General features: G+C 52.3%; 1 protein-coding gene across 1 annotated transcript in view; it reads right to left on the bottom strand.

Annotated features, from left to right (window-relative positions):
* Positions 1-1,899: 1,899 nt before the first annotated feature.
* Positions 1,900-16,423, bottom strand: part of LOC148596036 (olfactory receptor 14C36-like) — a 54,841-nt gene continuing 40,317 nt past the window's right edge. Inside the window, exons 3-8 of the mRNA XM_088532829.1 lie at positions 6,321-6,382; positions 5,716-5,884; positions 4,349-4,605; positions 3,502-3,587; positions 3,232-3,325; positions 1,900-1,968 (exon numbers count right to left, since the gene is read on the bottom strand). Of these exons, the coding sequence (XP_088388955.1) occupies positions 1,900-1,968; positions 3,232-3,325; positions 3,502-3,587; positions 4,349-4,605; positions 5,716-5,884; positions 6,321-6,382 (737 nt within the window). The remainder of the gene's footprint in view (positions 1,969-3,231; positions 3,326-3,501; positions 3,588-4,348; positions 4,606-5,715; positions 5,885-6,320; positions 6,383-16,423) is intronic.

The raw sequence follows: 16,423 nt of genomic DNA, 5'->3' as shown, positions 1-16,423 counted from the left end.
AAGGCATCCGACATATCACACTGGAGCCTTGGCTCCAACACTTGACACCAAGGAGGAGAGGAGGATAAGACACAACTCCCAACCAGGATTTAACTGCTCCATTACCTTTCTCAACTGCTGTTCCCCTTTCCTTTTCCAAAGCAGGCGTTGCTTCATCCACGATGAGAACTCTCACCCTTCGATGTCGAAGAGCTGGACCTCTGCCAGTGGGAGGTCTCCCAGGTGGAGGTCTCACCAGTGGGTGGTTGTTGGAAGCCTCCAGTCCCAGCCTACAAACAGCCAATGGACAGTGTTCTGAAGGAAGGACTCCAACTTTTCCTTTGTAGCATATGCTAACTCTGGGGACCAGGACACACATCGGAGCCACTCTAAGGGTCCTTTTCCAGAGCAGAATATGCAGAATAGGACCGATCCTGCAGGACTGTGTTAGGAAGTGGAGTGACACAGCACAGAACTCCAGCATGTGAGTTTCCTCCCTAGGCTGTTCCAGGGCTTCCAATCCCGAACCTAGGAGAAAACTTTTCCAAAGCTTTCCCAGCCATATGACCCAGGCTGCCTCTGGAGATCAGCTCCCAGCTGCTCTCCACGCTGCTGTCCAGGCAGGACAGACTGGCCTCCTTTCCTCCTGCTTGCCACCACCATTTGAATCCCAGTCTTGCCCTGCACATCCCTGGTAGTCCCTCCTACACATGCATTGCTGCACATGGAAAGAACAACCTCCAGGTCACTAAGGGAACAAATCCTCCACAACCTGGGAGCCAGCACAGAGCTCTCCAGAAGCCCCTGCACAGAGCTCTGCAGAGCCTGAACAAAGCCAGAAAAGGCTGGAGTTCACTGGTTTCCAACCACTGGAAGGAGTTAATCCAAAGTCACTTCCAGAGCGCCTTCACAAGCCCCGGCAATGCAACACTACCAAACACGTGCTGAGAGGATGCACACATGGTCAACCAGCAAGCAAACATACTCACTTTGGAAAGCGCATGTCAGAGCCGGCTCTTTGAGTGTCTGAAAGCACTGAATCTTTCTTTGTTGACATCTGCAAAGGAGAGAGAGACATGTGAGATGCTGCCAAGAAAAGCCTCTTGTTGCCCACAAGGGCCACCAACGCTTCCACTCTTCATACAAGCCACTGCCTTTCAGAAGCTCTGAAACAGTCTTTGCTGTTCTGCACAGCAGCTCCCCCTTTTCACAGAAGAGGAGCTGCAGGGGAACACAGCAGAACGGGTAGTAACACTGCAGGGCTTTCGGCAAGGGCAAGGATCAAGAGCCTCCCTGGGCAGGACAGCAATTCTTTCCTAAGGGACAAGCCCCTGCAGGAGAGCACAGCTGACGGCATTCCCCCAAAACGTAAGGAATGGGCAAGGCAGTCCTGCTAGGGAGGGAGAAGAAGGACGGGGACAGAAGGTTTGTTATTCCCTGAAGTGAACACCATTCCCCACATTCTCCTCTGACCGCGCTCTTGACACTGCCTGTCAGCACCATTGTGCCCCTCAGTGAATCATGGCAAGACTGAACCTCCCTTTTCTGTTATGATCAGTCATGTAAATGATCACAGAGATGAACGGGAAATCTCTGTCTTAGGACAAGGAAGAAGTAGCAGTGATATTTCCACCAGAATCAGGACCCAAGAGATACTTTAGATGCTTAGATGGAGAATGTGGCAGCAACAGATGCACTGCAAAAGCAGAGCACAAGGAGTGTCTTTGAAAGCAAGCTCATGGCAGAGGCAGTGAGAGCTCAAGGGAACACATTGGAGGGGTCTTGTACAACCGCTACCCACTCTCTGATGCTGTTGCATAATTCAGGCTGGCACAAGAAGTGCCTCATACATCAGGAGCACCTACCTCTTCTGCCTCCTGAGAGCCTTCTTTCCCTGGCCCTGTAGCTGGTGGTTGGGTTTCAAATGTTGATCTTTTTCCCCCTTGCGATGACACCTGTGTGCAGGGCCTCGGGATATGTGGGAGCACACTGCAAATACACAACACAAGGAGTTGCATGAGCACAGGGGGAGCTGGATCTCCAGACCTTTCTCACATGCTGGGCACCTGCTTCTGCAGCAGAAGGCAGCTCTGCAAGAGAGGCTCCAGGCTTGCCTGGATGTGGTAGAATTAATGGAGAGAGCAATCCCCCCTCACTAAAATGCCCAGGGGTGCACCACATGCCCAGAGGAAAGACTCATGTGCCCACTTTGAGGCTTCCTCTCCATGCAGCATGGAGAGCAGCAGGGTCATTTAAAAGGACACGCTCCCATATACACCATTAGCCTCTGTCCTGCCAAGTGCTTTAGCCACTGCTAAGGCAAAGAAAGAGCTCCTCAGTGTTTAATCCTACCTCACTACAGACTCACTGGCCTCTGGGAAGAGCCCCCATGGTGGAGCAAGCCCAATACACACCTCTCCCCTGTCTTGAAGAACACAGATTTTACCTCAACTTCACAAAAGGGTCTTAGGCCCCAGCCCTATGGACACTCCATCACTTCCATTCACCCCAGACACTCACCTTCCAGGATGCTTCTTCCCCTCCTCTTTCTCCTCCTTTCCTTCTCCCACATTCCCAGGCTCTACTTTGAGGGCTGCTTGGGGCTCTCGTAAGAGGCAGCGCATGGCAGGAAGTTTTTCTGTAAGCAGGAGGAAAAAAAAAAAAAAAAACCACTTCAGAACTGAACCACAGCCACTATTGGACAGAAGTGACATGTAGATCTGCTCCCTGCTTGCTCTGAAAATCCAGTGAAGTCTTGGCACCCATTATCACCCTCCTGACCAATCTGAGCAGATTCCATGAGATACGTTAGGAGATAGGGCACTCTTCCCATTACCATTCTGCTCCAGGCAAAATGGATGATTCCCAATAATTGTCCTCAACTCTGTCTCTCTCCTTCCTGACCTCCTCAAATGGAAGAGCAGTTTGACTGCTGATACAGTGGTACATGCTGTCCAGTGGGAAAGCTTAATTCAGAGGGACCAGCTGCATCTGGATGTGCTGGGCTGCCCTGAGCTCTTCCTCCCTCTGGAGTCGTTTGACATTTCCCATCAGGGCTGAGAGGCAGCACATCTAGTGCCTCATGGCATCTCATACATCCCATTGGAACTTTGGCTCCAACACCCAAAAACAAGGAGAAGGAGAAGGCACAGCCCTGCACCAAGTTTCAACTGCTCCATTACCTTTCTCAACAGTCTTTCCCCTTTCCTCTTCCAAAGCAGGATTTGCTTCCTCCACGGTGAGAGCTCTCACCCTTCGATGTTTCAGGACGGGACCTCTCCCAGTGGGAGGTCTCCCAGGTGGAGGTCTCACCAGCGGCTGGCTGGGAAAAGTCTCCAGCTCCTGCCTGCAAACAGCAAAAGGACAGTGTTCTGAAGCAAGGACTCCACATTTGCTTTGCAGCACGTGCTAACTATGGGGGCAGACACACACGTCAGAGCCATTCTCAAGACCATCCTTTTACAGAGCAGAATATGCAGAACTGGCCAAATCCTGCAGGACACTCTGCAGACCATCACTCACTTTGGAAAGACCATCACAGAGCCTGAATGGGTCAGTGAAACAGCTCTTGTATTTTCCGAGATGACTGTACCCTTCATCTTCGGCATCTGCAAAGGAGAGGGACGCATGTGAGATGCTGCCAAGAAAAGGGTCTTGTTGCTCACAAGGGCAGTCAATGTGCTTCCACTGGTGACAGCAGACCCTGCATTCAACAGAATCGTAGCTGAGGGCCCGGGATTGAGACCCACTGCAAAATAAAAAAATAAATAAGCAAGAAAACAAACGAAAAAAAACACAAAGAAAGGGCAGAAGAAAGCTCACTGGTCTAGAGAATGGCCTGATAGGGCACCAAGGACTAGGGCAGAAAAAAAAGACAAAATGAGGAGCTGGTCTGGGCTACAGGCTGCTTACAGTGGGGTAAGCCCTGCCAGCTGCTCTGGCCCTAGCACCACTGAAGAGGATGTGCTCAGGCAACCTCAGGAATGCTGGCAGCTCATCCACAAGCTGCAGTTTCCTGGTGTCACAGCAGAAGGACAGGGAATTACAGCAAACCGCTCCTTCCAACAGCACCAAGGGCAATCAAAGATACCATGACCCCCTGACACACAGGAGGGATGGAAAACACTGACATCTTCTATCCTCAGAGAGAGAGGGCTGAGATCACCAGAGAGTTGGCAGAGATGTCTGATACCCCCAGCAGTGCAGGGAAGGGCAGGAGGGGTCACTGTGCAGGAACCTGCCATTCCTCTAGTTCAGGAGTGACCCCATGCCCAGACACGTTGTGGCAGCCCAGGAGAAATCCATTCACTTGGGTTTGGTTAGGGATGCCAAAAAGCAAGAGGTAGCACTGCAGAAAAGCAGAACTTACCCCAAGAAGAGCTGTTATCACCTTGTCAGACTCATTCATCCTTTCAAGAAGGCTTCTGTAAAACTTCATTTTCACAACTTTGTCTTCAATGACTAGGATGCCAATGTCCCTCAGAACAAGGGCAATATTAGTCCCAGTCTGAAGACAGGAAGAGAGCTGGTTCATGGTCTCTCGTATGCACCTCAGCACTACGTTGGAAGGAAAGCTGGTGTAATATGCTATGCGATCGTACTGCAGGCGCACACATCCGGTACGACCTAGGGAGCAACAAAAGAGCAAGAGTAACACAGTCACCAATGGAGCTCTTCAGCAGGCAAAAAAGAAAAAAAAAAAAAAAAAAGAGTGAGTGTGTCTGCAGCTGGAAGGTCTTCCAGCAAGACAGTACTACAGAACTGTCAACTTTAACCCTCTGGAAATCCATAAAGAAGGCTGACGCATCCCTCCTGCGAGAGAAATTCCTAGTAAACCACAGCCTCATGGGCCAAGAGTTCAGCAACGTTTCCTTCCTTCACAAACTACAGAAAGGTTTCTGGCTAACTCGCATGACCGTGAGGCAGGACGGCAGCACAAGGAGAGGAAAAAGGGAGTCAGTTCCCAGGAGAAGGCACTACTGAACCTTCATTCATGTTCCCTAGTAAAGAATATTAAGTGATCATCATTTTTACCTCACTCCTTCTGGCCACCCCCAGGCCCTCAGAATTGCTGAATACACAGCCCTGCTTTGGGTGCCCGAGGTCCATCCCCAAGGGATGCCAGACTGATGTTATAGCACCATAGCCCCAACAAGGTAGAGTCACTGGAAAGGAAAGGCCCACTGGGAACACAGCCCAGAGCTCCTGCTGCCCACGGCCATCACCCCCGTCACACTGCAGCTGCACTGCTGCCAGCACTGCCCAGCAGTCACCGCACAGCTGGCCTCGGAGGGGTTTTCCTGCACAATAGTGTTCCCATCACTGTTTCACTCTGCCAGAGAACACTACGAGTGTCTTCAATCCACTTTGAAGCAGAAGCGGCTTGGAAGAGCCAGCAGCAGTGCTGACCTTCGCCCTTGCAAGGCCTGCTGAGGCAGCAATAAGGAACAGGAGTTTAAACTACGTTGGATTAAAAACAGCAGCTCCAAAACACTTGATTGGAGACAGCTGTAAAAGCAAGTCCAAGAGGGAGAGAGAGAGGGCCTTTCAGTTCTGCGTTATAATGTCATAACAATACAAATTAAAATAAATAAATACATAAAAAAATAAGACCTGAAGCTCTTCTGAGCACCCAGTGAAGGAATTACAGATTTCTAACTGCCCCTACAGAACAGCAGTTATCCACATCCCACTGATGTTGCAAGGCAAAGCAAAAGTTGCAACCTGTCTTCTTACCAGTATCATCCTCCTCCTCTTGGTCAAGACCATGACGCTCTGCAAGCTCCTCAGCGATGCAAAACACGGGTCTGTAGGCTGTCACACGAGCAGTCTTGCCACGTTTTCCAATGACAGAGACTTTTTCTCTGACAGCCCTGAAGACCCCAAGTGGACAAATTTTCACATCCTGCAAACAGAACAGAAGAGAAGAATTCTAAGCAGGTGAGGGGAACAAAGAGACCCAGGTCTTGTGAGAACATGTCCATGGTGTGATGGGCTCTGCTCGCTCCTGGCATACAAAGGGACAAGATGGAGTCCTCTGGGAAGCCTTGGAGAGCTCCTTTGGAACAACATTCCAGAAAGTCTCCTCTCCATCCTCCCCCCACTCTCAAAAGTATATGTAGAGCCTCCAACCACTCCCAAGAACAAAACTGGACTGGAGACTTGCAGTGTCTCTTTAGGGAGACATTGTCCATGGCACTGTTGCTGTTTAGAGCATCGTTCTCCACAGGATTTTCTTTTGGTTTCAATGAGGGGCAGAACGACTGCATCCAATGGCACAGAGATGCCAGGACTGCTGGAACCATCAGGGCTGGAGGGGAGGGACAGCAGGGCAGACCCACCGTGTTCTGCACCAGCTTCTCCACGACATATTCAGCAGCACCGTCCCAGATGAGCGCAGCCGCTGGAAAAGCAAGGGAAAGGGCTGCCTGTCATGCTCCAGGTTGGGCAACTCACAGCCATCCAGCACACACCTCAGCAAGGAGATGTCAGCACCAACAAACAGCACCCCTCCCCAAAATGACCCCCCTGCTGCGAAGGGCCGCAGCGCTGAGGTGGGCACTGCCGTCAGGCTGGAACCTGTGCCCTGAGCCCGGCAGCGCTCGGCACCTGGCACAGGCGTGAGGACGCGGCGATGCTGCCGGGACAGCCACGCTGTCTCCAGCTCACAGCCTGCACTGCCAGCCTGGAGGCACGGGCAGCGCGGAGGGAAGGAGCAGAGGCAGCGCCCGGGGTGCCGCACAGAGATCCCTGCGGAGCTGCAGAGCAGCGCGAGGATTCTTCTGCAGCGCATGCGGGGCCGGCAGCCTCTGCAGAGCCCAGCAGGAGCTGCGGGAGCCCTCGGCCTTCCTCACCCAGCTCTCCTTGCCTGGCACAAGCAGCTCTCGCAGGGTGAGCCGCTCCCTAGGGAGGTGGTGGTGGATTTTCACCTAGCGAGGGGATGGAGATGCCCGTGGCAGTGTGGGGACTCAGGGCATTCCCGAGGGACTCCCCTGCATGGGCAGTTTCCCCAAACGGGTTCCCTGCACACACACAGCCACCGGAGCTGCTCCAGCTCCTTCCCTCACCAGGAGCTTGGGTGGGTGATCCCCACTGTGAGGCCAGCAGGGACCCTTGGGAAAGGGACGTCTGCCCAGGGGCCCCAGGACAGCAAGGGCAGAGTCAGGGCTGGACCCAGGAGTCCTGGCGGTCACACTGGCACCACAGCTAGAGGGAACCATCAGCCTAGGCTCTGCCTGCTGTCCCCAGCCCCTCCAATCCCCCCGGCCCAGGGTTTCCACTGCCAAGTTCACAGTTCATCATCTCTGTGACAGCTCCTGGAAAAGATCTCCTGAAGGCCTCACCTTCTGGGGGTACTTTTGGTACCGCCTCGCCACGTCGTTTTCCGTGGCCACCCTTCCAGAGCGCCATCCTTCTCCTCCTCGCTCTGGGTCGCCCTGCAGAGGGAGGTGATGAGGACAGAGCTCCTCTCCTCCTCTTCCTCTGCACACGTCGCTCAGCACTAGGCTGCCCACGCTGCCCCTCGCCGGCTCCCGCTCGGAACCAGCAGCTCTTTGGAGCAGAGCAGAGCCAAGAGCAGCCCCAGCGCCTGCGCTCTCCCAGCTCCGCCGCGACGTGTGGGGAGAGGCCGGGCCGCGCGGGACAGGGCAGCTGTGGCTGTGACACGGGACGTCCCCTGTGACCGCAGCCCGTGTCACAGAGGGGACCGGGCCCCTCGCCCCCAGGGCCTGGCCAGGGCTGGCCCTGCAGCGGGCAGGGGCTGCGAGGGGCGCTGGGGCTGCCCCTGCCCCACGCAGCCTCTGTCGCAGGGATATCCCCCCGACGGGGTCCGGCCGGGCTGCACACTGAGCCTGTGCTCATCCGGCCACGGCCCCGCGTGGGGAACCTGCCTGCCAGGGAGGGCAGCGGCACCGCAGCGCGCTCGCCCCATGGCCACACAGCGCGGGCGGCTGCTGCCGCCGGGGCAGGGAGCGCTGCCCACTGAGACCACCAAAACCTCCAGCAGCTCCTGCAGCCACCCAAATGTTCTCCTGGGTGCTCCAGCCAGCGGGTCCTTCCCTTGCCAGCTCCTGCAGAGCTGCAGGCCGCGGATAGATCACTGAACACAGGAGCCTCACTGGCCTCATCACACCACAAACACCACAACCAGCAGAACAAGTGGAGCATGGGGGCCCTGAAGCCACATGTGTGGTAACCCTCGCACAGGGAGGGAGCAGCTGCAGGGACTTAGCAGATCAAAACAAGCTCTCAAACTTTTTAAAAGATCCGCAAGACCCATCTGTATGAAACAAGAGTCACTCAAAGGCAATCTGCAGACCTCTGCTTTGAACACACTCACATCTAGGGTGGGGATGCCTAAGGTGGCGAGGAAATGAAAGAGGGAAAAGCAGCTCATACCCACACTTAAAAAACCTACTGCTGAAGCAGGAATCAGGAATGAGGTTTTCAAAACTTCCCAGCTGCACACTTGCCCACTAAATAACTAGTAAGGATCTAAGTATTACATCAGCTAAGGCAAAGAGGAATTCTTGTGAAAAGGTCAACTTTGGGAACAGAGAGTAAACACAATTTTGTTGTTGTTTCTTTTGCTTTCCTCTCTTTTCCTCTTTTCATTTCCAAGAGAACAGCAGACACTGCAAGGATCCTTTGACTCAAAAAAAAAAAAAATCCTCTCGGAAGCTCTAAAACCCAGCTGGTACCATCACTACGTGAGTACCTGAGCAAGAAAGAAATGGGGCTGGTGTTGATTTTTTGAAATCTGGGGATCCCAGAGCGTCCCTCTGCCAAGAGCCCAGGCAGAAGTGCTGGAAGCGGGGCCAGAGGAGCCACTGGCCACAAAGAACAGGAGAGGGTTTCCCAGATGGTCATTCCTCCTGATGACCATAGAGACCCAGCACGGCTCCTCACACACTGTTCGTCCACCATGAAGATCACAGAGCTGGTATTTCTAAGGTTCAATCACAGGGGAGAAATACATTTGCTATGAAGAGTTCACACTTGTAGAATTCCCTCCAGAAATGCCATGTCCACAACACCATTTATAAAAGTTGGTAAGGAGAGCTTTCTCTTCCTCTGTGCTTTCCTTCTATCCCCATGGAATTTAAAAAAAAAAAAAAAGGAGACAGGGGATAAAGGGAAAAGGGGATAAAAGGAGATTATTCCCCTTGTCAACAGTACATACCAATCAAGATATACATGGAGGGATATATAATTTTATTGATGGACAAGAACAAAAAAATAAGGATAGTAGATCCATCACTCCAATTCTAGTGATTCCCAGTCATGAAGAACTCCTTCAGCAAAGAACAAGATTGTAGAAAAAGCCAGTTGTCCAAGAAGAAATACGTTTTGTTTCTTTCACAAAAATGTATCCTAGAGTCACCAAACAGAATTGCCACAGACAAAGCAGGGTTTCTAACTGTGAACATGCTTGTCTTTTTGTCTTTGTCACAGCATTGAAACTGGCAAGTGGTTTATGGGTTTGAATCCAATGAATCTGAATCCATTTTAATGTTTGAGCTTAATTTTTGTTCTTAGAATCTTCTGTAATTCAGGGTGAGGAGGTGTTTGGAGCTTTCCTCAGTAACCCTTGGAAAAGATCCCTAGAATTTGCAGCTGAATTTCTGGAAAAAATATATGAAAATTGCCTTGAGTCAGCATGCACTGGCAGTATGTCATAGAATCATTACTGTTGGAAAAGACTTCTAAGATCATCAAGTCCAACCATACACCCATCACCACCATACCTCCTAAACCATGTTCCTAAGTAAGTGCCTCATTTATATGTTCCAGTCCAAAAAATTGTGTGTTCAAAATTTGATTAATATCTCTCCAGATGTCACTTATAATAGCTCCCTGTAAGCATGAGGCACAAGTCGCATTCCTTCTTTTCACCACCACAATCCAATGAGCTACGTGTATTTAGTTGCTACATATATGATGTGCATGGTATAATATATGGGACATAATTAGAACTGCTGTTATGGAAGGCATCATGAGTGGGGAAAAAGCCAAACCTTTGTACAGCCAATGGCTTCCTTCAGGGCAATCTTAACAGTCCTCTTTCTGAGACTGTAGGTGAAGGGGTTTAAGAATGGATACAAGACTGTGTTCAGCAAAGCTACAGTTCTGCTGATTTCCAGGGAAAGATGGTCTTAGAGCCAAGCATAGAGAACAAGGCAGCTTCCCTATGTGATGGCTAAGCTGGTGAGATCACAAGAACATGTAGCAAAAGCTTTCTACCTCCCAGATGCAGAGGGCATGTGCAGAATACAGTGGAAGAATGCACATGTAGGACACCATGGTTCAATATAAGGAACTCAGCACAACAAAGAATATCAAAGCAGAGTCTGCTTTCCAAAGCAGGCTGGTATCAGAGCAGGACAGTTTGAATAAGGGGTAGTTGTCCCACAAGACATGGTGGATCTTGTTGGGTCCACAGAAAGTCAGCTTTGAGAGCAGGACCGAGTGGTAACTCAACAGAGTGAAGCCTGTGACCCACAGAGCAATAGTCAGGTTGGTGAAGAGCTACTGCTTCATGATGGCGGCACAATGCAAAGGCTGGTGGAGGGCAAGGTAGCAGTAAAAGGACATGATAATAAGGGAGCAAAATCTGTACAGCCCAAGGCAAAATAGAAATAGCACTGGGCAAAAGAGATGCTTCAGGAAATTGTTCTCCTCCCAGAACTCACAATCACCAACAATGTGAGGGTTTTAGGGGATATAAACCAGATTTCAAGGAAGGCCAGATTGATGATGAAAATGTACATGGAACTTTGCAGGCAGTGATTCACATACATGATAAAAAAATAATCTTGATTCTCCAGTTGCGCCAGGGCAGAATTTTGCCCTTGAAGCTTTGGCTGGTCTCTGTCCCTTCATGCAGCTGGAACTAGCCCACAGAATGATTTATTTCCCAGGGACTGAGCTGGCACTGATCAGCCCATCACTCCCCAGATCCTCTTTCCTGGCCTACTGGAAGATGGTTGTAATGCCTGGGGGGAGGCCTGGGGTTCAGGCAGTGGCCATAGGGCTGTGCCAGCTCCTGCTGCACTGTTGGTCCTAAGGGTGTGGGGACACGTGACAGGAGCCAGGGCAATGTGGGGGTGGTGGCAGGTCAGTAGGGGCAGGGGTGAACAGCAGTGGGGGCTGCAGTGGGGGGTCACAGCTGGTGAGGCTGCCGTGCAGGGGCTGATGTGTTCACCTCTCATGCAGAAGCCCCACAGTGACCTCATGCAGACACAGGCCATTCCCCTGGTGCCTGTGCCACCCTCCCAGCAGGACAAGGCTCTACAAGGGGAACACTCTGCATGTCCCGGTGCTCAGGGCAGCTCCCCGAGGCTGGCACAGCTTTGCCTGAGGGACCTTCTGGTCTTCACGATCTAGCCTGGCGTGTCTGGAGCAGGGACAAGAGCTTGTGGGGCAGCACTGGGAGAGCTGCCCTGGCAGTTTCCCTTCTGCAGTGGAGCAGTGAGGAGCCCTGTGGCTCCCATCCCTGGTGCCCTGTACACCATGGTCCTGATATTCAGGCACTGCATGGGGCAGGGTACACTCCAGGATAGGGAAAGATCTCCCCAGTATGGACCCAGCAACAACCCTTGGTGTCTCAGCCCACCACAGCCCTCCTGCTTGGGCAGCCACCCTCAGCAACCTGCCCCTGCTGAGTCCTGCAAATGTCCAATGTTGGATGAGTGCTGGAAATGGCCAAAATGAGAGACCAATCCGTGACAAATGCCCTGCGGCCCCTTCACAGTCAGCCCATGCAACCAAGGACACCCAGCTCAGCAAACGTCCTTTTCCTCTCCGGACCCTCTCCAGCCCAGCCCAGCCCCTCTCCAGCTCTCCCCACCTGCCCTGCCCTCTCCCAGCCCACCCAGCAGAGCAGACCAGGCTGGGGGTGGCCCCACAGCAGTGCCCCCCGCAGGGCACTCACCCCACAGCCCCAGCCCCACTGTGGGCACAGCAGCTCCAGGGGACAGGGCCGTGTGTGTCAGGTGCCCCATCAGGCTCCAAGATGGAACTGGCCCCAATGGCATACGGACACAGAGGACAGTGACACTCTGTGCCTCTTGTTCCTGTATCCCAGAGCTTCCCTACCCCAGGCTGCCTGCAGCCCCCATGCCAGCCCCTCTCTCCAGCACAGCACAAGGCTCCCTGCCCTGGGGCTCTGCTGGCACCTCCTGCTGCCAGGGACACAGCAGCCAGCTCCCAGCTGACATGCACAGAAACATATTTCTTTTCCTCATTTATTCCTCCTTCTAAGAGCACAATTGCTCCTTTTCCCCTTCCCCAGGGATATCCCTGCTCCCTGGAAAACCCTTCCCCAGCTTAATTCCTTAGTTATGGTCTGCCTGGAAGGTCCTGGAGCCTCCCCGGTGCTCCCTGCAGGACCCCGAGATGCTGGTGCTGCTCTGCAGAGTGAGTGGCCTGTGGTGCTCTGCGGTCACAGGGTGACTCTGCAGTTGTTGTGCTCATGGTTGGACACAGACCCAGCTGGACAGGCATCATTGTACCTGAGAACACCGTATCAAGGGGCTTCTATCTGTGAATGATGCTCTGAGCAATCACAGGGCATATAAAATGGCTCAGGCTGTGTTCATGTGTCCCCAGATCCAGACCATGACTTCAGGTATAAGCTATCATGAGCGGCTCTTGTAGTTCCTTTCCCTGTGCCTGCAAGGTCCCCAATGTGGTCATAGGCCACCATACGGGGGACAGTCCCAGGCAGATACTACTTGGCCATTCACCACTATCAGGAGCACCCAGCACTCACAAGTGAGAACTGAATCCAGTCCTAATTCCCTAACATAACCCCCCAGGAGCTCATTGCCTTGGACCCATGAAGAGCCCCAGAAAAACAACAAGCATCTCTCAGGCTGAAAATTCAGCAAATTCTCAGCAAATTCTTGGCACTAGCTTTGGAAGAAGAGCCCAATCCACAAGATGCACTGAAAACATACCTTTTAATTAGCAGAATGACAGCTCTGACACAATGATAGACACATTGAAAGAAAACTTATGGGTCAGAAAGACACGGTTAACACCTCTGAAGAAGTGGGATGAATTCAGAAACTTGTGTACAAACCTCATTATTAAAGAAAGAATGCCAAAATCACAGGAGTTGTCTGAGAAAAATTAGATATGACTTGTGTAGAAGGATGGGATTTCAGCTTACTGCTGCTGAAATAATACCAATTGAATAATTTTTTTCAGTGCATCCCTGAGTTCCTTGTTCCTCATGCTGTAGATGAGAGGGTTCAGTGCTGGAGGCAGAACTGAGTACAGAACAGCTACAACCAGATCCAGAGCTGGGGTGGAAATGGAGGGGGGCTTCAGGTAGGCAAAAAATGCAGTGCTGACAACCACACAGACCACGACCAGGTGCGGGAGGCACATGGAAAAGGCTTTGTGCCGGCCCTGCTCAGAGGGGATCCTCAGTACAGCTCTGAAGATCTGCACATAGGACACCACAATGAAAATGAAACACCCGAAAGTTAAACAAAGACTAACCACAAGAAGCCAAACTTCCCTGAGGTAGGAGTGTGAGCAGGAGAGCTTGAGGATCTGGGGGATCTCACAGAAGAACTGCTCCACCACATTGCCTTGGCACAGTGGTATGGAAAATGCGTTCCAGGTGTGCAGGAGAGCATTGAGAAAATTAGATGCCCAGGCAGCTGCTGCCATTTTGACACAAGCTCTGCTGTCCATAAGGACACCATAGTGCAGGGGTCTGCAGATGGCAACATAGCGGTCATAGGCCATGACTGTGAGGAGAGAAAACTCTGCTGAAATTAAAAAAGCAAACATAAAGACCTGTGCAGCACATCCTAAGTAGGAAATGGCCCTGGTGTTCCACAGAGAATTGGCCATGGATTTGGGGACAGTGGTGCAGATGGAGCCCAGGTCGAGGAGGGAGAGGTTGAGGAGGAAGAAGTACATGGGGGTGTGGAGGCGGTGGTCGCAGGCTATGGCTGTGATGATGAGGCCGTTGCCCACAAGGGCAGCCAAGTAGATGGCCAGGAAGAGCGAGAAGTGCAAGAGCTGCAGCTCCCGCGTGTCTGTGAATGGCAGGAGGAGGAACTCATTGAAGGAGCTGCTGTTGTTTTGGAGCACTGTCCAATGAGGAAAAAGCATCAACACGTTAGAATAGGCTTCTCTGAGTGAAAGTCCTTCTCTGAGCAGAACTCCTTCTACTCCTCTTAGTAATCCCACATTGCCTCTCTCCTTTACCTTGTTCAGCTCCCTTGTCTGACCTCTGGTTTGTGCTGGCTGAGTGTGCTCTTCATCTGTGCTTGTGTCAGTCAGTCCTGCTCTTCTAGGTGGTGTAAATGGAGGTTTACAACTGTGTCATGTATTCGGTGAGGAGACCAGGGGATGGGCACCATGAACTGAGTGAAGGGGATTTGATCCAGTGACTCAATAGCAATATTCTCTAATCACTCTTGTGCAAATGGCATCGCTCATGACAGCTCTTTCTAAAAGAAAAAAATGTTGGGAAGGATTCATCTCCAACTTACCCTTTTGAACAGAAGTGCCTGAAATGGACCCTGTCCTCCAAGCATCTTAATATCTTCACTCTTGCTTGACACAATGCAGTGGGAGAGGGAAGTTTCTGCCTTAACTGCAGCTGACTCCCTGTCCTTAGCTCGAGGGAGCAAGAACCAGACCAGAACGAGAGGTGAAGAAATGTAGAGCAATACTATGAACCTTATGCAAAGGGACAGTAAGGAGTAACGGACAGAGGAGCACTGGGGAAAGTCTTCACCTCCCCAAGCTGTGCACGCCACTGCCCAGACAGCAACATCTCCAGACAGTCCCTCTCAGTCCCCTGCTCCTGCAGTGGGAAAGGACCAGGCTGCAGGAGAGACACAGCCCCTCTTCTACCAAGGAGCGGACTCACGGCTGGGACCCCATGGCCTTGAGGGGTGGGAGAGGAGACATGGGGCTTTGCTTAGAGGAAGACATCCGCATTGCAGGGACAGACTGGGGGGAAGTGATCCAAATCCCCCCTCGCACAGTGATTATGTTTCTAGTTCCCTCCCATTTGCTGATTTTATCTCCACTGCTGGAGCTCTTCCTGATGGCAGCAGTTCCTCTTGCCCATGTCTTCTCCCTGCCAGTGCCACACAACCCATCCCACCCCCTGGACACTCACTCTGCCCTACAGCAGTATCTCAGCAGCAGGACGCTGTCCAGGGACATCTCTCTGCAGGTAGTAAGGAGAAGGTCAGACAAACCTGGTGAGGCCAGAGAAGGTGATGCTGGTGCTGTCTGCAGTCAGGGGAGGGGGGCAGGGGTTTTCTGAGGTTCCTCACAGATCTCTCCATTTAAAGGACTATAGTGTCAGGTTCCAGCTCTAACCTGGCATTTCCTTTCCATACACCCCCAGCACTTCGCAAAGAGGACACAAGAAATCTCCTCATCTTAGACATTAACACTGCCTTCACTGTCCTCTTGAAAAGGCTCTTTCAGAAAAGAACCCGTCCTTATGGGAGTCTCTCCTCACATGCAGAGCTTCTCCCTGCAGCACCATGGGGATATCCCAGGCAGTATGAGTGCTGACCCTCGCAGGTGGCAGTCACTGCCCTGGGCACACAGCACCCTGCGGCACAGGGACACTGCTCTGAATTGCAGCCCATGCAGACCTGGGTGCACTCATTGGCTTCACACCCCTGCACTATCCCAGGGAGAAGGCAGCCGTGATGCCTAGTCCCTTTGATGGTCTGGCTGGGAATCCCTACTCCAAAGCACCACCAGCTCCAAGCAGGAGAAGCTGGGAGAGCCACCCTAGCTGGGGAAGGTGCTACATTCAAAAGATCCTTCCAGTAACCACAGCAGTGTTGTCCTGCAGACAGACACTTTCCATATCTCAGGCTGTTATGATTTCTCCCTGCAGTGAGTTCTCAGTTGCCCTTCCATTCCCAACTGCCCCTCACCTGTCCCTCACTTATGAGCGACTCATCCCAGCCTGGTGCCTGTGGGCAGTGCCCTGAGTCTTGGTGCTCCTTTAAGAGCTCTGCTTCTGGGCAGAGCTGTCTCTCTGCAGCCAAGTTGCCATGGGATCCCGCTGTCCCAGGAGCCAGGCTCAGCTCAGGAGCTTAGATGGAAGCTAAGACCTAGCTTAAGACAGAATGATTTCTGTGTCCTCTGCAGCCTTCAGGCATTTCTGGGGCTTCAGGGCTGTGACTGGGGAAGCAGGCTGAGTGTCTGCAGGATGCATGGACACAGCTGCAGGTATGAACCAGCATGGGACAGGCTCTGGTGGAGACAGACAAAGGCTCTGCCTGGGCTCACAGACACCAGAGGAGGTCTTCATCCTCTTGACTGTGGTTGTTGTCTCTGCCACCAAGGTCTGTCAGGAGACACTGGGCCTCAGTGTCCCTCTTGCTGACACCTTGAAAGGTGTCATATCATTGTCCGGCACTGAGCATTGCACATCCCCCTC

The sequence above is a fragment of the Tinamus guttatus genome, unplaced genomic scaffold (genome assembly GCF_059628265.1).
Source record: "Tinamus guttatus ecotype Peru unplaced genomic scaffold, ASM5962826v1 Tinamus_guttatus_pri_ptg000034l, whole genome shotgun sequence".
Taxonomy (NCBI): domain Eukaryota; kingdom Metazoa; phylum Chordata; class Aves; order Tinamiformes; family Tinamidae; genus Tinamus; species Tinamus guttatus.
This window is presented reverse-complemented; position numbering and strand designations above follow the sequence as displayed.